The sequence below is a fragment of the Sebastes umbrosus genome, chromosome 13, assembly GCF_015220745.1.
Source record: "Sebastes umbrosus isolate fSebUmb1 chromosome 13, fSebUmb1.pri, whole genome shotgun sequence".
NCBI classification, from domain to species: Eukaryota; Metazoa; Chordata; class Actinopteri; order Perciformes; family Sebastidae; genus Sebastes; species Sebastes umbrosus.
In genome coordinates, this window is record NC_051281.1 from 2,763,549 (window position 1) to 2,787,703 (window position 24,155).

Below are 24,155 nucleotides of genomic sequence, written 5' to 3' on the forward strand. Positions count from 1 at the left end.
TTATATACTGTACATGTAGCAGCGTCATCATGCAGAAACCTCAGCAGGTCACGTGGGAAAATAGCATTTTGACGCTAAAACATACATACTTTGAATGTTGAATTTGAATACATAAGGAGCAACACTTTGAAGATACAGGATGATATAAAAAAAGAAAATAATGGACCTGCTCTTCAGCTGCTGGTATCAAATGTTATTCCAGTGACTGTTTACATCTCCAGGATGTAACTCATGTGACAGCAAAATGTGTTGAAAGCAAAAGACTCCGTTGCTGCAGAGTAACGTCGTGTTCAGACTATAAACTGATTGGCTGACGACCTTTTCGTTGCCCTCTACGTTCGTCTCATTGAAATGAATGAGGAGGGGGAGCCACTTTTGATGCAGTAATGTTGGTCTGAACGCAGCCAAACAAGTACATCTACTACACACTCGTTCTGAAGACATTGCATCTTATTTATCTTTATCTTGCCTTTGAGTTTTAGCTGTATGTGTTCTCCAAAGTGATCTTTTTGATATTCTTTCCATTATGTTGTCTTCGTGTCCTCAGTAGTAACAGTTCTCAGCCAGACTGCCATGCAAACAAAATAAGGAAAACTTCTCTTATTCAAAGAGGTAACATTTACTTGTTGGATTATACAGTGTTTAAGTGTAATTTGAATTTGGGTCCCAGGTATTGAGCTCTGATGTTGTAGCACATTTTCATGGTTCTGTTGTAAATCTAGATTGGAATGAGATTAGATTCATGAGATCTGGACCGACAAAGAAGAAAAGACAACAAGAGAAATAATTAAAACATATTTGTGTAAATAAGATTGAAACCAGATTCATTGGTGGGTTAACATCTAATTTGAACATCATTTTTTTGTTAGCGTGACCACTCGATCCAGATTTCTGTAAACAAAACACAATTCATCACAAGTGTTTACAAAGCAGAAAGAAATGGATGAAAGGAGAGAACTATGAAAATAAAAATAAACAAAACTCAAGAAAAAGCAAACAAGTTAAGGTCATGCACAGTTAAAAGTAAAAATACACAAGTGACTTTATGGTATTTTTGAATGTCTTGTGTCTTCCCCTCTTTCTTCTTTCATTTCTTCTTCTTTGTTGTGATTCTTTCTCCATTTTCTTTCTTTGTTTTTCTCTTCTTTCTCTGACTATTTCCTCTTCTTTCCTAGCTTTATTTTATACCATGTCTCCCCCTCTTCCTCCCTCTCATCCCTCCATCCTTCTCCCCACAGCTCCTCCTCCTTCTCTCTGCCATCACACTTTCTCTAATTGAAAATGCACTTCTGTAGTCTTTAATATTCCTGCAGGGACTCACTCACACACTGTGGATGTGGACTGTACTGCTGCTGCTGCTGCTGCTGCTGCTGCTGCTGCTGCTGCTGCTGCTGCTGCTGCTGCTGCTGCTGCTGTGGTTTTTCCATCCTGGTGTGTTTACCTGGAACAGAGCAGTTTATTTCCCTTTGGTCCTCTTTTTTTTCTTCCTGTTGGCATGTGCAGCTGACAGAGTATAAATAAGAATATATAGAGTACATATAGACACAGCAGCAGGCTGTAAATCACTGCAGAGCTGTTAGGAGCTGCAGCATTATGACTAATCCATGTGAGACATGTGGTGATATCAGTGTGCTGTAATATGGAGCTTTAATATGAAAGCGACACCAGTAACTGACCCGTTTTATGCGCAGAGGTAAAAACTTTAATAGAGTCCTAATAAATGTATAACTTGTTTTAAAGAGATGCTGGTAAATGGAAACAGCGACAAGTCAGTCCGGATATATAGAGAACAAATACACATAAAAACCGACATGTTGAACTGTGTCCATGCAGAGAGCTAAAGACTCTTAACCTTCACTATTCACTCATCAATAAAGGCACATTCATCACTATTATTACTAATTAATCTAAAAGCATGTCAGTGTTTTTATAGTGTAATTTTACATCCTAATTTAAGATGTAATTATACGCATTTTCATGAATAAATAGTATATTTTTTTTTAATTGCAAGGCATATAAATCACAGAGCAAATTCTATTTTTTTATTAATTTTTCCCTCCCACCTGCAACAGTAAGGAAAATAAAGGAAATAACCAATATCACACTAATGGAAACAGTTACAGCAAGACTTAAAGGAGCAGTGACATCAAAATTACGCACATGAAATAATATAACACGTACAATATGCACATACACACACAAAATAAATAAATAAAAATTAAGTAAATAAAGAATTAAAAACAAGAACACCAATCCGACAAAAGAAATATTTATTTATTTTTTACTAAGGTGACTGAAGGTGAGGTATTCCTGTACCAAATGGCATTATATCAATCTAATTTAATATAATAATATTATTTTATATATAAACCATTTTCTGCTATTCGTGCCTATAATGTCTCTGTGATAATCTGTAATATTCATAAAGTACTTTATATGATCTATGATCCCAGTGTCAAATAATATTATTTTATTTATTTATTCAGGTAGTTTTCTGTCGGAAGAATTAAAAAATTATAAATTCTAATAATACTAAAACAATTTCTAAAATAATACTAATAATATTAAAGTGGACCCATATTAGCTGCAGCTTTATATTTTTCATTTTATTATTACTTCTGCAAAACATCCATTTAAGATTTATTATGGTATTTGACTTCATTAAAAAAATCATCATCACACTGTTTATATTTCCTGCTCTGATGTTTTGTCGTTGTCTCAGTCACTTAAACCTTTAAAACAAAGCTGTATCTGTCATGCATCCTCTTGTGTGAGGCTTCAGAGAGTGAACTCTGACCTCTGGGTTGTAAATGCACTATTTAACCATCAACTTATGGAGCAACCGGCTGCTGCTGATTTAGGATTTTACGCGTAAAAAAATGAGCGTCAGGTAAATGTAAAGCTGTTTGCGCGCAAAGGCCACTCATCTTCATCTCCTCAGCTCCTCCTGCATGTTGTTTCTCTCCACATTCACTATATTTAGAGTCCTGCATGGTTGATTCTTAGTCCTTGGCTCTGGCTGGAGAGCTGCTGTCACTTTGGAGCTTTACTGCAGTCTTTATCCTCAAGGTCAGCCAAGGTCAAAACGCTTTCTTCCACTAATTGAATATTAACGGTGTGTTTCCGCCGAACCTTCCACGTGTCCGTCTGGATGAAGACAGAAAACAACGTGTCTGTCTGTGCGTAAAGGAACCAGTTTAGTGAAAACAAACACAAGAATAGCGTGTTTTAGAGGCTCATAATGTAAAAAATGATCGCAAGATAAATTAGAAAGTGTTCGAAAGTGTATTTATTATTATTATTATTTTTAATTTACTTATTTTTCTGGGGTTTTTTTGGTCCTTTCCTTTTTTTTTATTCTTTTTTTTATTTGTTTGGTATATGTTTCATTTATGTTGCTATCGGATTTAATTCATTTATATGTATAAATGTAATTGTTTATTAAATAACTCTGCTTATTTAATGGTGCAATAATATTGTTATAGGGATGTCATTTGTTTATACAATTATTTATTGGATTTTGTACAGAATACCAATAAAAAGACTTTGAGCAATAAATAAATAAATAATGTGTTTGAGAGAAAATCTTTGAAAGAATCGAAGCTCATAAAAACGTCCCGGATAAATATGTATCCCACATATTTATCTGGTTTAAATGAGTCGAGTCTCTCTGCTTGGGTGAGATGCCATCGAGGTTATAATTGGGATCCAAACAGCAAACAGTTGGTTTGAGTTTTTACTGCTCGAGTTTAACGAGTTTCCTCCAACAGAGATCCAAACACACCAACGTGTGGCACACACAATATTTACTTGTTTACGCACAAAATCATAAAAACATAAATAAGTATCCGAAGTTAATAGTTGTGTAAAGGAGTCAGAATTATATTCATATAATTTCAATCTCATTATTCCTCTCTGATTATCTGATTGGGTTTTTAATAATTAGTTTTACGCACAAATCAAATATTCTTAGCGCGCGTATTTTCTATTAAAGCGTCAGAAATGCGCATTTTACTCCGTCGATTTCTGCAGAATAACGTCAGGTTACGTCAGTTTAGTCAACCTGCAGAAGCTGGTGAAATATTACAGTACAGGTTAATATTCCCGTAATGACGTTAAGTAAAATATTCCGACGTTATTTCCGTGATAATTTGTTTCGTTCGCATGGCTGCATACTGCACAACACTATGCAGCCATGCGCAGCACACTGGCATATTGTTGCATATTGTTGCATATTGTTGCATGTTGTTGTATATTATGCCACTGTACAACAATATGCAACAATATGCAACAATATGCAGGTGTGCTGTGCATGGCTGCATAGTGTTGTGCAGTGGTGAAATATGCAACAATATGCAGCCATGCACAGCACACTTAATTCTATTTTTGTTCGCTGTCTCTAAATTTATTGAGACTTTTTTTTTTTTACTTTAATATCACAGTTTATGCATATTTTGCACACTTTAATATGTCCTATTAAGATGATTAAATGCTTAGCGGTGACCTTTGGAGAGCTTCGTGCTCTGGAGGTTTTCTGGAGGTTTTCTGGAGGTTCCTCATGTTGAACTTCAGGCCTCAAAAACAGATAAACACCATTCTTTAAGATTAATAACTTTACAGCAGTGTGGTCGATGATATTCCACTGAGTTCACACAAAAAACACAAAAATAAAAACGTGGTTTAGGAGGAGAAATAAAATCGGATATATCTGTTTGTTTTGCAGATGAAGCTTCTTTTTCGTTTTGCTGTTAAATAAGAATATAAGAGCTGTTGTCTGTCTGGAGGTGAGAATGATCAGCTCGTCTCTTTCTGCAGCCCAGAACTAATAAAGTCTCAGCAAAGAGTCTGTTTTTAAAGAGTTTGATCTTTGGGAACCGATTATCTTTGAAAGCTGCTGCAACAATATTACCTGCCAGTATTATTATTATTTATTACACTAAAATTATTAATAGTAGTAGTAGTACAAGTTGGAGTAAAGTGTTGTTATTATTAGCCTAAAAGCCCCTTGAGGAAAATTTGTGATTTGTCATATTGGGCTAAATATAATTGATTTATAATATTCAGATTATTATCATTATTCTATTTAAATATTTAGTATTTAAATTTCAAGACTTGTATATTTACTTGCTATTATAAATACGATTTCTTTCACTAGATCAGTCAAAATATATTGTTTTTAATTTCCCAACACAATATTAAACTCAATGATGTATCTCCTGTTCTTTTTTAGATAGTTTAATTGGTTATTAATTAATGGAATAATTGTCCTTTTTGGGTTCAATAAAGAAGTGAAAGGTTATTTTATTCTGCGTCATTATTGGAATGGAAATGGGGATTTGGCTTCAATGTGTTTGCGTAAAAATGAAATACTATAAATTATTATTCACTTGATTAATTAATAGAATAAACAGATGACAGGGCCTAAATTTAAAATGTAAACAAACCAGTTTTATTATGTGTAATATTTTCTGTTACCGACCTGAAATCAGCCGAGCAGAAGAGTTGAACCGGTTCCTGTGTGAGATCTGAGAGAGGAGACATCAGGCTGGATGGTGAGGTCAGTAAATATGAAACTGAAAGTATTTCATTGTTCTGTTTGCAGGGAAATGTGCGCGTAAAGCAGATAATGATTGAATGAATGAATGACTTTATTTCGAACATAAAATAAATAAAAACAGATACAAAATAATAACAAACAAAACAAGAGCAATAGTGTCCAAAAAGGAGAAAAGGTAGAAGTAAAACTTATATTTCCCTCACTTCTCCTCTAATAATTCATATATCATAGAATGATAATATAATATAATATGATATATAAACTATCCCAGATTTATTTACATCCCAAATTAAATATATGAACAGCATCCCAAGTTTATTTACAACCCACAAATCCACCCGGAGTTAAAAAGCAGATATAAACCAACCCTTAACACAACTATTGGACGGAACACTTTGTCCTCACTTCTCATTGGATGTGCTGGTTTTACAGCGAACAACATATCACATAAAAATAAATACAATTTTACTAGAGAAACGGATATTATTTTATTGAAATGTAGTAAAAGAAAATACTAATTATAGAAATATTTATATTTATTTAATATATTCATAACAACTATGATACGATGAGGCCTTTTTTCCCCCCAACAACTACAGTTTTTTATGTAAGAAATTAATATATATATATATTTTTGGGCACGTTTTTAATGCCTCAATTTAAACGTTAGCGGAATTTTTTTTAGAATATGATATATTACCATTTACTGTATTTATATTCCATTTTGTTGTTAATAATAATGAATTAATTAATTAATTACAGGTGTAATGAAATTATGTCTGCTGTCTGTTTCATGTTTAAACCAGTTAGATGTCAGAATGTTTAAAGAGGATAAAAGCTGCTGCGCCTTCAGTCTCAGACCTGAAGAGACTGTTAACCTTCATGTTGAGCTTCATGTTTAAATCAAACAGATTCTAAACTGTCTGCGTGTCCTTCTTGTGTCACAGCTGAAAAAAACTCATTTAGTTTGAAAAGTCAGTGTAATTCAGCTCACAAACTATGTTGAAGTTTCGTCTGTCTGCAGCATTTTAGAATTCGATTTTAGAATTTAGAATTTAGAATTTAGAATGTAGAATTTAGAACTCCGTTTTGTTGTTAATAATAATGAATTAATTACAGGTGTGAAAATGCATCTTAAATGTATAGGACATATTGTGTATTATCGTATATAGGCTCCATTATGGAGTTCATGCAGTCCGGATCTCTGGTTCCTCTTCCAGTTTTACGCGCGTCTCTCTCCTCTCTGATTGGACGGAACACTTTGTCTCGCTGTGTCTCCTCCCTTCTCATTGGTTGTTCGGGGTTTTGACAGCGAGCAGGAGAGAAAAAACTCCTCCAGAAGTGAGTATCAATCAGAGAGACGTTCAGGGGGACAGAAAGAGCAACAGAAAGACGCGGAGAGGAAGAAAAACTCTCAATCCTCCAGGACTCCAGATCTCAGGATGGCTCAGTCTGCTCGGTCTGCTCAGTCTGCTCAGTCTGCCTGCAGCAGTTTGACGCGTTTCTAGTCACAGTTTTGGGATTTACTACTTTGGACACTTGGTGAATTCTCTGACGTGTGCTTTTTTGTTGCTTGTTTTGCTCCACTGTCGTTGGACCGGACCGGAGACAGGAGACCGGAGCTGGTTCTGGTTCTTCACTGCGTCCTCCTCCCTTTTGGGTGGATCAGAGAGCAATGAGTGAGAGGAGGAGATCTGCAGCAGCTCTGAGCTCTCGAGCCCACGCGTTCTCCGTGGAAGCTCTGATCGGCTCCAACAAGAAGAGGAAGCTGCGCGGCTGGGAGGACAAGCAGCTGGAGCTGTCCATGGAGAGTCTCGGAGAGGACGGAGAGGACGCACCGGACCACTGTCTGGACATGGACCCGGGTCAGTGCTCAGACATGCACCCACACAGCTAAACAACAACATGTCTCCGAGCTCCTTTAGAGAGTCAAAACATCATGGCTCCACTTTGCAGCTGAGCCAGAGAGTTTCATTATGCAGCCTTCAAGGTCCTGAAAGAGCAGTTTGTTTTTTTATCTTATGCACAAAAGAGAAGTTAAGGAGTCTTTTATCTATAGCAATGCATACTAACTAAACTGTACCTAAGCTGTATATAAATGAAGCCTATAGTGGAGTTAAAAAGTACAATATTTCTGAACTACTCTCACATAGCTTCATTTAAGGGGTTTAAAAAAAAAAGCCAGAAAGGACACGACACGTTTAGCTGTAGGAGCTCCACGCGCTCTGCCTGAACGTGGAGACCAGTTTGAGCTACGTGCAACACGAAAAGGAGCAATGATTTAGTGTTTAAATGCATTCAAACAGTAAACACATACATCAGTGTTTTTATTATTATTAGAATGGAAAAAGGTCAAATATTGAAAATAATTTGTAATGTTGCATTTTATATTACAAAAAAAATAAAACATTGTCACCATATATTTTGTCATAATGTGGATACACATATAAACACAAGTACACATTTAGTGTAGTATTTATTGTGTATTTAAACTTTCACCATATTATAACCCCAAATAGTTTTCCCTGGAAAACACTCATCAGTGTTTTTATTATTATTAGAATGGAAAAAAGGTCAAATATTGAAAAATATTTGTAATCTATGTTGCATTTTATATTAGGGTTTAGTAAACACATACATCAGTGTTTTTATTATTAGAATGGAAAAAATATTATTTTATGGGCCTACAGGTGAGCGTATACTGTTAAGAATTTTACAGTAAAAATAACAGTAAAGAACTGGCAGCAAGGTTGCCTTTATATTACTGTAAAATTAACATTATTATACTGTTGCTGAAATTTACAGCTTTGTACTGTTTAATGAAAAATAATTTTTTTTTATTAATTTCATAGTATTTTACAGTTAATTTACTGTTTAAAGATACATTATATAGCTGTTTTTCACCTTTTCTTTTACATTATCTTACTGATTTGTTTTTAATGCACTATTTAGGTTGTATATTTTACAATCATTTTAATAAACATTATTTTTTGCCTATAGATGAATAGACTTAGCAGGTTACAGACATAGGAATAGTCACACTAAATACAATTAAAGGCACTTGTTAGGAAAAAGGCTATAATAGACTTGTTGACAGAGTTTCATTCTGCAGCCTTCAAGGTCCTGAAAGATCATTTATTTATTTGTTTATCTTATACACAAAAGAGAAGTTATTATCGCGCAGGGATGTGGAATAGAATAGATTAGAATAGAATAGAATAGAATAGAAAGCTTTATTGTCATCGTATTAAATAGAAGGAGATTCACAGTGTCCACTTCTGGTCAGTGCTTTAAAACAAATACTTGACAAGACTAAACGAGGCAGATAAAACATATAACAGGTAAAACACACACGGTTATAATAAGACAAATAAAACAGGTAAAGTAGATGCAATAAAAAAATATAAACAGAAGTGTTACACTAGAAGTATAAAATATAAAAATAGATGTAATGTAAACGGAGTCTTTTATGTATATAGCAATGCATACTAACTAAACTGTAACCTGTATAAATGATCTGTATATAAATGTAGCTTAGTGGAGTTAAAAAAGTACAATATTTACCTCTGAGATGTAGTGGAGTAGAAGTAGAAAGTATAGCATTAAAATGGAAAAACTCAATTACAAGAACCTCGTATTTCCTTTCAGCGTTTAATTCTTTGCAAATTGCAGTTGAGCAGCAGCAGAGGTTTGATGTTGGAGCTCCACGCAGCGCCTGTGTGAACGTGGAGACCAGTTTGAGCTCAGTGGTTATTATTATTTTATTTTATTTAAAAGGGACCATGTACAGTTTAAAACATAAATGTCACCATTTGATGCACCAGATTACCAGATTATAGCGTTAAAGCTAATTCACATCTGTAGTCCACTCTGCTGCAGGAGACATTCTGCAGGCCTGTATAGAGAGTCTATCAGGAATATGACTCATGCAATATATGCATAATTCAAATCCCTTAATTATCATCAGTATTTATTATTTTTTATTTAACCTTTATTTAACCAGGTAGTACTCATTGAGATTAAGAATCTCTTTTGCATTAGAGAGACCTGCATGGCCGAGACAGCAGCATTTAAACATACATTAAAGTTTCAGACGCCACAACATAAAACAAATGCAAAATAAACACATAGCATAATATCATACAAAACACATTAAAATCAAGTGTTTGAAGCACAGACAGCTCCCGATTGACTCTGCTTCTAGGTCTATCATTAATGTTTTAAATTCATCAAAAGTAATCAGATTTCCCAGTTTCAACTTAGCTTGCAGAATAAAAGTAAAGTTGTGTTTCAGTTTGGTCTGCAGGTCTGCAGGTCTGCAGGAGGCCTCTCGACTTGTTGCATGAAGTAAACGAACTGTTTCGCTCCTTGACAAACACATATCACACATTTTGAATTCTAATGTGCGCTGCTCAGAAATAACATCCCTGCTGCACAACTGTCAGTAACTTTTGCACTAAAGTCGCTCTTCTTGCGCCACACGCACAGCATCCAGTAAGGTGTGAGAGCGTTCAGAGGAACTTTAAGGTGGAAAATAAAGACTTGATCTTTAGTGGAAAATGTGTAAATCAGTTTCACTTTATTTGTCCCCGAGGGTCAATTGTAGAGGCTCGTCGAATACAATTAACAATTAACAATTAACAATTAACAACACAATACAGGAACATTTTAAACATCTTGAAAGTTAAAAAAAAATGTTTTGTTGTTTTGTTTTGCATAAAATGTGCAGAAATTAAACTCTGCAGTGGAAATATACGGGCATGTGTAAAAACTATCACATACAATTGAATACAATTAACAAGAAAAACAGCAATTATTTATTGAAATGTAGTAAAAGAAAATACGAATTGTAGAAATCAAGAATATTTATATTTACGATGAGGCCTTTTTTTTTTGCAACAACTACAGTTTTTATGTAAGAAAAATAATTTATATTTTTGGGCACGTTTTTAATAACTCAATTTAAACGTTAGCTGATTTTTTTGCATATGATATATTACCATTTACTGTATTTATACTCCATTTTGTTGTTAATAATAATTAATTAATTACAGGTGTAATGGAATTCTGTCTGCTGTCTGTTTCATTTTTAAACTAGTTAAATCTCAGAGTGGTTAAAGATGATAAAGCTGCTGCGTCTTCAGTGACTGTTAACCTCTCAGACGCTTCGCTTCGCTTTGAGTCGAGACTTCAAGCTTCATGTTTAAATCAAACAGATTCTAAACTGTCTGCGTGTCCTTCTTGTGTCACAGCTGAAAAAACGCATTTAGTTTGAAAACTCAGTGTATTTCAGCTCAAACTGTGTTGAAGTTCCGTCTGTCTGCAACATTTTAGAATTTAGAATTTAGAATTTAGAATGTTTCGAACATTCTAAACGAACCATCGTGAGGATCCAAATGAGGCCCGATAATAAACACATTTCATAAGAATATTTCATTTGTATTTAAATATACAAAATCACATTATCTTATATTTTATCACAGCTTATTAAATCTCCTGTAGGAATGTAGAGAAATGAAGCTTTACCTCTTCTACCTGCTGCTCAGAGAGTCTCAGTCTGACCTCCTTTACGCACGGATCCTCTTTGCTCCTGATTGAAATGAATAACTTTAAAAATGAGGAAAAATAGAAGTGAATTAAATGTTTACCCAGAGGAGGGAGATTTATCCTCTCGTTGGAAGATTGTTGTTCAAGATTCAAGATTCCTTTATTTGTTATTTTTATGCTCCACAAAAAAACGAAATTGTGTCTCTTGCATCCACCACTCAGAAGTTCAGTGCAAAAACAATTGGTGAAAACTATAAAGTAATTAACAAATAATAATAAGCTAATTATTTATAAATAAATAAGCTAAAAGTACGCTAAAAGTAGAATAGAATAAATAGTTACAATATAAATTAAAAATATTATTAAAGGAACAGTCTCTTGTTGATATGAAATTGTCTACAGTTGAGTTAGTGATGGAGGTGAGTGTGTTGCTGATGACAAACAGCTTGTTTGTTCTAAAACCTCAAGGATAATCCAAATTACAAAATTAAATGTTAGACATCATTAAACGACCCTGCAGTCATTTTTTCTAATCTTCAGAGAAGTTTTTCTGTTAGCCTTCTCCCAGGTTTTGTCCCGGAGACTTTTAGGATTTGTGGCTCAATGAATTACTCAGTTCCTCTGGTTCCTCGTCCTCCTGGTTCCACTCATTAGCAGTTGGGTTCCTGGCAGGTTCAGCAGGTCCTGCTCGGGTCCTAAAGCCTCCTCTTTGGCTGCGTCGGTGACCGAGAACAGCGAGTCTCTGTGGTCAGATTATGTGGTTTAGAGGAATCCTTAACGGAGTGATTTTATTTTTACTCAGCTCCAGGCGAGGCTGGAAGCCGGCTGCTCGTATAACACGTTTATTAGCCTCAAAGACAAGAGGTGGACTGAGACCACTGAGGCTCAACAGTTCAGCTCACAAAATCAACCGCATCTCCATCATATTTAACATTTAATACATTAATTAACAAGTCGAACTACATCTAGTATAACTTAATATTTCACTATGAAAGGCCTGACCCAAGCTATGTGATTTACAAGGTGTCACTTTTCGCTTTTACGCACAGATTACGCACAGAACCAACTCACTACAAACACCTCTATCTTTATCTTTATCTTTTATTCAGATCTCCATTAGCTGTGTCTGAAGCCCAGCTATTCTTCCTAGAGTCCACTTAAATCACTTTGAACTGTTCTAGGCTACATTTCAGTACATAATCACATTACAATCTTTACCAACAATGACCACAGCATCAAAACACAACAATATTCAAGACACAACCTAACACACAACACAGGACCTATAGGTTCAAGTTAATACTATTCACAGAGTATAGATGCAAATATGATTCATTAGTGGTTGGACCATAGCATATTATGTCAAATTACAAAACATACAAAACAGAACTTATTTTACCATAAATATTACCGGGGACTTTGTATTTCTCCAACATTAAACCTTTTATGATTTGATGTTAGCTAAATATCAGCAGACACAGAGAGCTGTTCAGCTAGGAGATGTTTTTCAATAATATTTTTAATAGATTTTTGCTATTTTCTTGAATTTTCTAATGAAATTAAGCAACGATGCAGTAAATCTGTCTTTTACTTTTAACCATGATAGACTGTTATGCATTTCATTGACCTTAGTTCTGTATCAACAACAATGAGCTGCCTTATTCTGAGCGATTTGCAACTTCTTGAATCCTGTATCCTCATCCCTGAATGAAAACCCCTCATTATTACTGCATAATTTTATACAAACACAAATACACGGAGTCATTTCTCAGTCTGCAGGCGGATGAAAGAGATAAAGAGATGCGTACATGAAGTTTTTACTGCTCCATCAGTGTGGAAAACAGGTGCTCTGTCTGAGTGGATTGGAGTTACTCAGTGATTTCATGGTTGACAGATTGCTTCTGTCCACTTCACAAATCTGCTGCAACTTCATTAAATACAACATCTTCCTTCAGAAAGGAGCATTTCACTATAAATGTTGAGTACAACTTCACTCTCTAATGTGTTAACCTCTTAAAACTTTTCAAATTCCTCCTTAAGAATCTGTAAAGTATGAAAACATGCACTTTATAACAGTATCACATGCAGATTCTGCTTGTGAAGCTTCATTGAATGTATGTTGGTGCTTACACATATTCAAATACTCAAATCCAAGACAAGATACTTTTTATATTGCCACAGTCAGTAATGAAATCTTTGGTCTCAGGTCCCTTCAACAATGCTCATAAAAATATGTATATATATAAAAGGGGTAAACACACAGTAAAAGTAAAAGCAAAATGATAATCTAAGGCATAACATAGTGCAATCGAAATATAGGGTTTAAATATAAAATAGTAATGTAAATTTGTATATTTGTAATTTTGTTGACGACAGTATTCCAGATGTGAAAAGTGAATGTAAACAGGATGTAGTATGTATACGCATGATGAGAGGTAATATATGTACACAGAGGTGTAGACAGGAATGTAGTATGTAATAATGAGAAGTACTAAAATATATATACATACAGAGGAGTAAACAGGAATGTAGTATGTAAAAACTACTAAAATATATATATATATATATACAGAGGTGGAATGTAGTATGTAGAGAGAAGTAGTTCTGTCTGCAAACGTAATAAAAACAATTACAAGTGCATGTCTAAACCTAATGATAAAGAGGACTCACATTCATCTGCAAACATTAAAACCATCTTCTTACAAGATAATGTACAAATAAAGAACTATAATAATCTATTAAATTGATATTTGATCTTAAATTAAAAATAGTTCCAACTTAATATAATACTAGTTTAATTCATCAGAGGAGCACTACATCAGAAATAAACATTTCTATCTGATTAAAATCCTCTTTGTAACTTCATTAAAACTTCTCTCTGTAATATTTCCATTTAATGTATATATATATGTGCATTAAGCAAACTTCAGTCCTCCTGGAGCTGATGTCTGACTGCATGTGAGCTGTGCCACAGAGGCCAGTTTGACGTACAGCACCGACTTGATTAAATTCAGACCAATTAGTGGCCGTCTATGGATGTTAGCCTCGTTTTAATGACGCCTGGCTGCCCCCAACCGCAACATACAGGCCCCCAGTCTGACTCTGTGTGTATACTGAGTGTGTGTGTGTGTGTGTGTGTGTGTGTGTGTGTGTGGAGGCTAACCACAGCTGATGTCAGGGCAGCGTTCTGCTGAGTGGGCACATTTTTGTCAGTTGTTGTTAATTCAGCTTTAAACAAAACAAACTGCAACTTCCAAACAGAAAGAAGTGTAAAAGTATTTCTTCAGGCCTGATGTTTGGTGTGTTTGTTTGTGCAGCTCTTGCTTTAGACCCGTATATATATGTATGTATGTGTGTCTGTGTGTGTGCTGGTGAGTGACGGAACGACGGGCCCTTCAGCCCGATGACAGGGGGGGGTCCGGGCGTAGTCGTCGACAGGCTCCCGCTTGGCCCCGGCGAACTCCCTCCTCTGCATGTACGGAGGCTTTGCTGCCTTCTAGCTGTAGCTGTGTGAGGAATGCGTCTGTTCCCTCTAAACATGCAGCTTTTAGATGCCTCCAGTAGATAAACGAGGGAATGCTCAATGTGGCTTTTCAGGCCGTGTTTGTTGCAAATATTAAAAGCAGATTTCAGATTCGATGCCAGGGATTTCACACTTTCTTTTTAAATGTTAGTGTTGAATCTTGTTCCTGTCAAAGCAGAAAAAAACATTTAGATTATAAGTAGCTTCCCCTCTTGCCTCCTTTTAGCAGATTAGTCGAGTAATCGGTCGTTTTAATCTCAGTCGACTAAGATTTCTTTAGTCGATTAGTAGTTTATTATGCTTTTTTTCATGCTGAATGACTTGTGAAGTCACCTCTGAAGTGGTCACACACATTCAAAGCCGTAGTAGGCCGATGCTGGACCGATAGAAGACAGCAATGAAAAATGTACCGCACACTGTAGCTCCCTTTAAGAGCAAGAAGAGCATCTGCTCTAAAGGTTACTAATTAAGATGTGCCAATAAATTGCACTCACAGGGAGCTACGGTGTGCAAACCTTCTTTTACATTTTTCAAGAAACGTATGAGCACATCTGTGGTAAACACCAGATTTAAAGTGGTGCTTTTGTGTGATTCTTTGTGGAGAAACTCTGTTTTAAATCACCTAATCGATTAGTCGACAGAATCGTTGAGTGTTAGTCGACTAAGAATGTTTTTGGAGGAGGACAGACCGACGGTAATTATAAGACTCCAAATCTGCAGACTAATGACATTCCTGTAGATTCTACGCCTTGTTCTGGTAGAGGAGACTCATTTTAGGCCTTTAAATGATAAGTTATTCACAATTATTGAACATCAATGAGAAATAAAAATGTCTTTGCAAATCAAAACATATATATATATATATATATATATATATATATAAGTCTGATTTTGCCAACATGATACAGCAGTTTAAGACTTTGTTGGGAGTCAGTTTGAGATAATCTGAACCTTGTTGCCTCATCAGTGCAGCTCACAGTTTTATAGACCTTTTCATTGTCATGCTGTTGCTACGGCAACAGCTTTGGTCCATGTTTACTTTCTGTCAGCTACCGCATTAACAAACAGTGGAACAGGAAATAGAAAGGGGCTCATTTTAAAATGTTTATATGGTCAAGGTTAGAAAGGTCTAAAGCTCACGGAAAACATGATTTATAAAACATCAAATGTTCTGTAAAACTTGTGAATAAACAAAAACAGTCTAAACAGAGGCAGAAAACAGGGTTACACTTTTAGTCCAACTTTCTTTATTCAACCTTTATTTGAGTTTCATGGCCAAGATGGCATCTTTAAAGTTTTACACAAGCACCACATAAAAACACAAATAACAGACTTAATAACAAACATAAAACATTCCACATAAACAACTGGAGACAACAGATATTCATTCGGTGTTCAAATAGTCCTTAATCCTGTTTTTACACTATGCATGTTAATAAAATGATCTAATTTAAAGCATCTCTGTAGCTCATACAGGATGAAGGTCCAGAAACTTTAAAAGCACTTTCACCAACTCTCCTAAAACAGGGTTGCACTTTTAATCCAACTTTTTATGTTTTTATTTAACCCTTATTTAGCCAAATTACAGACTTTAAAACAAAACAGTGAAAAACAATATTAAAACATTTCACATGAATGAGACAACAGACTTAAAACAAATCAAGTTACATCAACCAAAGTGTTATCATTCAGTGCTCAAATAATCCTGTTTTTAAAAGTTTGCATTTTTATAAAATGATCTAGTTTAAAGTGTCTCTGTAGCTCTCACCAAGCTGATGGTCCAGAAACTTTAGAAGCAGTTTCACCAACCAACCTTTAGTCCAACTTTTTATTTGTTTTTATTTAACCCTTATTTAGCCTGGATAATCCTATTGAAAATGTGATTCTCATTTGTAAGGGGGTGCTGGTCAAGATTTAATTCTAGAAATTCCACACATAACAACACAAATAACAGACTTAAAAACAAAAAACAGGAGCGCTGTGGTAGCTCACAGGGTAGAGTAATAATAATAATAATAATAATAATAATAATAACAATAACAATAACAATAATAATAATAATAATAATAATAATAATAATAATAATAACAATAACAATAACAATAATAATAATAATAATAATAATAATAATAATAATAATAAAAACAAAAAACAGGATTTTGCAGTAAAAACGAAAACAAAAAACAGCAAAAAGTGAAAAACAATATGAAAACATAAAAAATTTCACACAAACTCAAAACAACAAGTTACATCAACCAAAGAATAATAATTCAGTGCTCATTAATCCTGTTTTTAAAATTGTGCATGTTAATAAAATGATCTAGTTTAAAGTGTTTCTGTAGCTCTCACCAAGATGAAGGTCCAGAAACTTTAAAAGCACTTTCACCGACTCTCCTAAAAGAGGGTTGCACTTTTAGCCAGGATAATCCCATTGACATTTTGAATCTCATTTGTAAGGGGGTCATGTCGAAGATGGCAGCTTAGAAGTTTCACACAAGCACCACATAAAAACACAAAGAACAGACTTAAAAAACAAAACAGCAAAAAGCAAAAAACAACAAGAAACAAACAAGTTATATCAACCAAAGAGTTGTCATTCAGTGCCCAAATAATCCTGTTTTGAATCTCATTTGCAAGGAAGTCCTGTCCAAAGTGGCACCTTTAGAAGTTTCACACATTAAAATAACAGACTTAAAAACAAAACAGCAAACTATTAAAACCAACATAAAACATTTCACATAAAAGAGACAACAGACTTAAAAACAAACATCAAATTACATCAACCAAAGAATTATCATTCAGTGCTCAAATAATCCTTAATCTAAAATTTGCAATCTAGTTTAAAAGGTCTCTGTAGCTCACACCAGGATGACCGTCCAGAAACTCTGCTTAATGCTGCACACACACATTATATATATATATACACAGTATACTGTGTGTGTGAATGAATCCCCAGAACTGTCAGATGATCTCTTGTGTCCGTCTCAAATTAAGTCTTATTGGCCCCATGTGAAGATTCCATTACAGCAGAGCAGGCTGATAGTTTTGTTGTTTGGATGTGAGCCGTCCTTCCTGTCCTCTTCCTGTAACACTAGCAGTAATAAGTGTTTTTATAGAGAGCGAGGAGGGGGGAGGAGGGGTTAGCTGACTGACTGACTAACTGACTGACTGACTGACTGTATATCTGCATGTGTGGGAACAGTTAAAGCAGAAGAAGGGGAAAGTAATCATGTGTGACAGTCCTCGCTGGCTGCAGCGATACTGGAAGGATTTCCCAAAGAAGATGATGGAAAGTCTCTCTCTCTGTGTGTCTGTGGTCCACACACCCCTCCTCCTCCTCCTCCTCTTCCTCCCTCCTCCTCCTCTCTTCCTATCTCCATCACTCCTCTCCGTGCTCTTGTTTCCAGCGGCGTTGGCTCGGCCCTACGCTGCGGCGGTTTTCGCCTGGGACTCTGTCCAGTCTCTCAGCAGCTCTGCATTTGCATAACCATATTTGTGTGCCCTCAGTCTGCCAAGTCCTCGTGTCAGAGCTCCCAATAAATAATACATTATTAGATTTTATATTTTGGGGGGTGGGGGTGGTGGTGGTGGGGTAGGATATAAACTATTTCTGAGAAAAGTGAAATAAGACGTATTATGTGGTGGTTTTTAGGGGAGTTTTATCTGGGTAAAGTGCAGATTTGAGGTGTTGAGGATTTGAACGTCCCAGCTGGAAAAACTATGATGCATTTTGATATCATAAGGTTTCCATTATATATACATATATATATATTTAAATAACATCACACATGTGTTAAGTAACATTTAAAGGTTGGAGTTAAGTAAGAATAATTCTTGGTTGAGGAATTTATCTTTAAGGGATGTTTTAAAGTGTTGTTATTAATTGGTAAAAAGGGAATCTGGTGTTTTAATTTCCTGTTTCACTTTAAATAAATAGTTCAGTTTTTAGATTTAAAGATAAATGTATGTGGTGCAGTGTTGGAAATTAACTTTTTTGTCCACCTGCCACTCAGTAGATTGTGTTTTTGGCTGGTGAGTGAAACAAATCTAGCAGCCACTTGCATATTTTACCAGCATGGTGCTAATTTCCAACCGTGATGTAATGGACAAAATAAAAACCATCACTACAAACTGAACATGGTGAAACAGCAGGTCATGCAGAGTTTTGGATGATTGTCAGGTGTTATTTTGTCCACCCTGTTACCTGCTTGGTAGTTGGGCAGTTGTTTTAAAACCAGTGCCTGAAATGAGCCGGTACTACCAAGTTCTGGTACTTCTGATTTTTGTCCACATGGGTACCCTTACTTCTGCTATGTACACCTGCGTCTAAATGCTGAGGAAACAGGCTGAAAATGTCTCCTCATTATCCAAACTATAGGCCAATACATCATATTTTAAGTTGTTTTGTATTGTAGCTTATATTAAATATTATATTTGTGTACAATTTGATTTAATAGCTACATAAAAAAAGTTAACCAAAAATACATTTATGGACAAACTGTGGAGATATATATCGTGTGTAGGCCTAATGTAGGTAATTAAATGCAAAGATATTATCAAGATATAAATATATGCGGTGATCATGTCATGCATCTGCTGAATTTGGGTACTGGCACTTTTGTTGGTCCAGTTCAGGCACTTTTTTGAAGTATAGTGAATGTAAATGTAAAGGAGGTCATCCTGGTTGGTGTCTGTGAGTTCGGGTGGAAAGCGTTCCTGTAGGTCTGGATGGGTTTCTATCAGCTCGGTGTTGAGGACTCTGACTGGTCAGTCTGTTAAAGTCGGTCCAGGAGGAGCCTTGAGGGGAAACTTCATTAGCCGAATGCCTCCCATCGGAATGCTTCATTGTGTGGCCCAATTTAATATTTTTCTCCATCGCATTTCAAAAGGCTTTACGCAACATTTATTCTGCTTTTGACATCAGCCCAGCACAGCGAGCCAAAACTGGGCCGCTTCCCTCCAAGCTGCTGCAGACGGCAGCAGGTGATTTGGATTCAGCGGAGAGAGAGAACCGCTATAGAGTTTCTGCACCAGCGTGCCAAGTTTCCTGCGTAAAGCCTTAAAGCGTATTAATTCCACTGTTTCACAGAGCTGCCTTCTCATCATCTTCCTCATTTTCCAAGGCTGACCCCCATATGAGAACTATTAGGACTTTAAGAACTTTAAACATGCACTATCTACCTTTAAACATGCACTATCTGCCTTTAAACATGCACTATCTGCATTTAAACATGCACTATCTGCAACCATCTTGGACTCTAGCCACTGGCGCACTTTACACTTACTTTACACTATACATCCTATATATCACTTTATAGACTGCACATAATGTACATACTACATTTATTTATTGACGGACTGTACACACTATGTTCACCCATTCACTCTGTATCTTTTATATCTCTATTATTGTTTTTATAATTTTTTGTATACCTTTACCTCTCCTGTGTTTCACTCTGTTTGCTGATGACACCTGAATTTCCCTCCAGGGATTAAAAAAGGTTCATCTTATCTTATCTTATTTTCTTTCCCCCCTTCAGACTCGGAGGCGAGTCCCGGCTCGGACGGAGAGGGTCTGGCCGAAAGGACGTCGTGCTCCTTCGGCTCACCTGCAGAGCTGGCCCCGGTGCCCTGCGAGCCTTCGCCTCCGGCCTCCATGGAGGAGATCCAGGTGGAGCTGCAGTGCGCGGACCTGTGGAAGCGCTTCCATGACATCGGCACGGAGATGATCATCACCAAGGCGGGCAGGTAGGCCATGCACACTCACACGCACACTCAGCTGCCCAGAAGGTCTATACGTGCAGCTCTGCGGCGGCCTCATGGCGCACACAGACTGTGCGTAAAAGGCAAACTTTTACGCACAGTCTGTTTGTGAAAAGTGAGTTCCTTATTTAAAGGTCCCATATTATGCTCATTTTCAGGTTCATACTTGTATTTTGTGTTTCTACTAAAACATGTTTACATGCTGTAATGTTAAAAAAAAACTTTATTTTCCTCATACTGTTGGCTCGAATATACCTGTATTTACCCTCAGTCTGAAACGCTCCGTTTTAGCGCATTTTGATGGAATTGCAACAGAATTGCGTTGCTAGGCAACAGATTAGCCACATGTGTACTTCCTGTCTGCTGGTGACATTCACATACACTGCAATCAGGAATAAACTGGGACAAATTTAGAATGTTTACATTTAAAATTGTGTCAAGGGTCTGAATATTGTATATTTGTGACATCACCAATGGACAGAAATTCTGACGCTTGTTTCAAATGCCGAGTTTCTGAATACGGGCTGTGTGTGTATTTACCTGTGGATTGAGTGTTTCAATACTTTCACAGTATTTATATAGGACTTAAGCCTGCTTTATAATAGAAAAACAAACATGAAAATCTCACTTTTTTTATAATATGGGACCTTTAATTTAGAGTGATTATGATGAAGATTTATCACCCGTTTAGACCTAAAAATCTACAAACGCACCGACCCACGAACCCACAGTTCAGTTAGAGCCGCGCGCACACACACACACACACACACACACACACACACACGCACACACACCTCTGCGCTCTGTTTGGAGGGTGTTAATGTGTTGCACATGCAGGCCTCTCTCTGTTGTGTTCAGGGCCTTCGTGACGCGGCAGGTTCCTCCTGATGTCGGAGAATCGTGGAGAGCTGGTTCTAATTAATCTCGCTGTAACATGCTCCGTGTTTTTCTCGCTCTCTCGGGCCAGCAGTGCAAACCCGGAGCAAGCGCACGACTTGACCTGTCGGATCCTGCAGGAAGGACCTTTCTCCCCGCAGTCTGCTCCGCTTAGGGTTAGGGTTTTTTTCATGAAAAAACTTCATTGTATAATATATCAAAAAAAATCTTGAAAAAAAGTTAAAGTATAGTATTTTGAAAATTTGATGAGAAAAAGTTATATTATATTTTATGTCAAAACATTTCAGCGTCGCACATTTCCACCAACATTTCCCTCCTTCTCCTCACTGACTGACATTAGGTTTAATGCTGCTTCAGCTTTAACAAGGTCTTTATTATTATTATTATTATTAACGTGTCGAGTCTTTAAAGATTAAGCTAATAAACACAAACAAAAAGTTTGTTTTTGTACGAAAAATGTTTATTGGATGAAAAGTGTCATTATTCTAGCAGAGTGTTGGGACTTTTTTATCCGTGTTTATTTTGTATTTAATAAGGATGAAAAGTCTATTTCTCTTTATTTAATTTTTTATTAATTTATTTTATGTATTTTTCCAATTTTCTTTCCCCCTCAAAACAGTTCAGTTGTACTTTGTTCCGGTTAATTACGTGCGTTTTATGTTTGGAATATTTATTCTTGCAAAATGGCTAAAACATAACATGTGATCTTGTATAAATCAGTCGAGTTTATTTATCCAAGAGCTGTTCCAGAAACGTAAAAAGCTGGAAAAACCCAGAATACTTGTTTATTTTTCTGTTTAACTGGAGAGTTGTATTTATTTTTTAAATATATAAAATAGGTGTGGTGGATATGTGTGTTTTTGGTCCACCTGTTAGTTAGAAACCAGACTTTTATTTTATTTTTTCCAGGTTGAAATAACCGTCGTTCCAGACTCCTCTCTCGTCTGTTTTTATGAATTGGCTTTAAATTGGTAATCAGCTCATAAATAGAAGCAACAATCGTCTTTGCGCTGAGGCGGAGTTGGAGGTGGACACGACCCGTCGCAGTACGCATTTCACGGCCTGCTCATAATAAGCTCATAAATCCAGAAGAGAAGAGAAGGGAAGCAAGAAAACAGCCCTCTGTTCTCATTAGGCAGGCTCGGATTTACGACCGTTAAATGAAACGGGGAAAAAACGGAGCGTTTGAAGTGTAAAATTAAGTTGAAATGTCCCCAGACTGTTAATATAGGTGCAGGGTTTCCGTGGAGTTCTGTCTGAGCTGTAAGCTGCAGCTGATGGGAGGAGCTGCTTGCTAAAAATATTTCAATAAAAAAACATTTATATATGAATAACAATCCCAGTTTGACAGTTTTAAAAATATAAAATAAAGACTTTAACCACAGAGTCGTTTCCTGGAGTGCAAAAGGTCAGAGGTCACAATATGGAACAAAGTGTTTTTCTCCACTAAAATAATGAAAATGATGGAAACGTTCACAAGCATGAAGTCATGAAAAGAGCATTTTAACATGTTATATATTTTTATATAAATCCATAAATCAGACAGAGATCTGCTCAGATTCAGCATAATGATGTTGGAATAAATGGGATTTGTTAGATTTTATTTAATACATTTCAAGACTATTTGTCCTTAAAATACTGAACTCTGATTGACTGAAAGCTGCAGACGTTACGTTTTAAAGGAGCCAATCAGGACCAGTTAGTGTGAAACCGCCTGCAAAACAACATGCAGAATATCTTTAAAAATGCACTTAAAAATGAATAACAAAGTAAGTAAGTTTTATTTAGTATAACACCTTTCAGAAAGAGATCACAAAATGATTCATAAGAATAAAAAATATAAAAAAATAAGACCATAAAACAATAAAAATAATAAAACGTGTAGAAAATAAGCCAATAATCACAAGATCAAATTGCCGTAATGTGATAATTTACATACCAAGATCCTTTTAATGAGCTGTCTATAAATGTGTCTTCTAGCTATTTGACTCACAAACATCTCTGTTTGTTTACATCCTGTGGAGGAGTTAAATAAATGTTAATGTTCATTTCTATGGTTAAAGACCGACGGAGCAAAGAGAGACTTCTGTTCAACATTTTCAGATTAATTAATTTAAATTATCATGATGCAATTTATTTATTTACAAAAAGCTCCATAGTCCAACAAATAATATCTTAATTTTTTAATTTACAGCATAATAATTCATAGATTATGTTCTAATCTAACAAATCTCTTTGTGTGCAGGTGTAATATCTTTCTACATTTCTCTTGTGTTGTTCTTTTACGTAACTAAGACTATAGAAGTGTACAAAATAGGCTACGTCCAGTTATTCCAGGGACATACATGAAGGTGCTCCTGTTTTTCATCAAGTTGTAACACTTGTTATGTTCTTTGTTTATCAGGAAATTCTTTTGGGATCTTTAATATCATGTTTTTCTGGTGTTTCTCAGCATTTTTTGTGTCGGTTTTCATCAAAACTCTTATTGTGACAAGAAGGGAAACGCTTACTTAAATAACAAAATGTAACTAAGTGCCACTGTTGCACCGAGTGCATGTTCATGGACGATATCTGTAAATTATAGAGTACAGTCTAGACCTGTTCTATGCGAAAAGTTTCTTGAGATAACATCTGTTATGATTCAACGCTACAGTATATAAAAATAAACTGAATTGAAGTGAACTAAGTTTCAGTAGACGTCTACCTCAGGTTCCTCCTCGACCACCGCTGCAGAAAACAGACATGAAATCAGAATTTTTATGTGATTTGATTTTGTCTGTATGTGTTTTTTAAGTCTCTAAATGTAGTTTCTTTACCACTGGATATGTGTTGTGGGTCAGACTGCTGTATAACATCTGCTGAGCTCAT

The 24,155-nt window shown here is 35.7% G+C and overlaps 1 protein-coding gene and 1 long non-coding RNA gene across 2 annotated transcripts in view; one reads left to right on the forward strand and one right to left on the reverse strand.

The window, feature by feature from the left end:
* Positions 1-5,426: 5,426 nt before the first annotated feature.
* Positions 5,427-6,519, reverse strand: LOC119499958. Its single transcript, XR_005209493.1, has 2 exons — positions 6,419-6,519; positions 5,427-5,525 (listed from the first exon to the last, which is right to left on the reverse strand). It is a non-coding gene; the product is annotated as an uncharacterized LOC119499958 (long non-coding RNA).
* A 226-nt stretch (positions 6,520-6,745) lies between these two features.
* The window catches only part of tbx15 (T-box transcription factor 15), a 48,375-nt gene continuing 30,965 nt past the window's right edge, over positions 6,746-24,155 (forward strand). The window contains exons 1-2 of the mRNA XM_037790556.1: positions 6,746-7,422; positions 20,168-20,375. Coding sequence (XP_037646484.1) covers positions 7,233-7,422; positions 20,168-20,375 — 398 coding nt within the window. The 5' untranslated portion in view covers positions 6,746-7,232. The remainder of the gene's footprint in view (positions 7,423-20,167; positions 20,376-24,155) is intronic.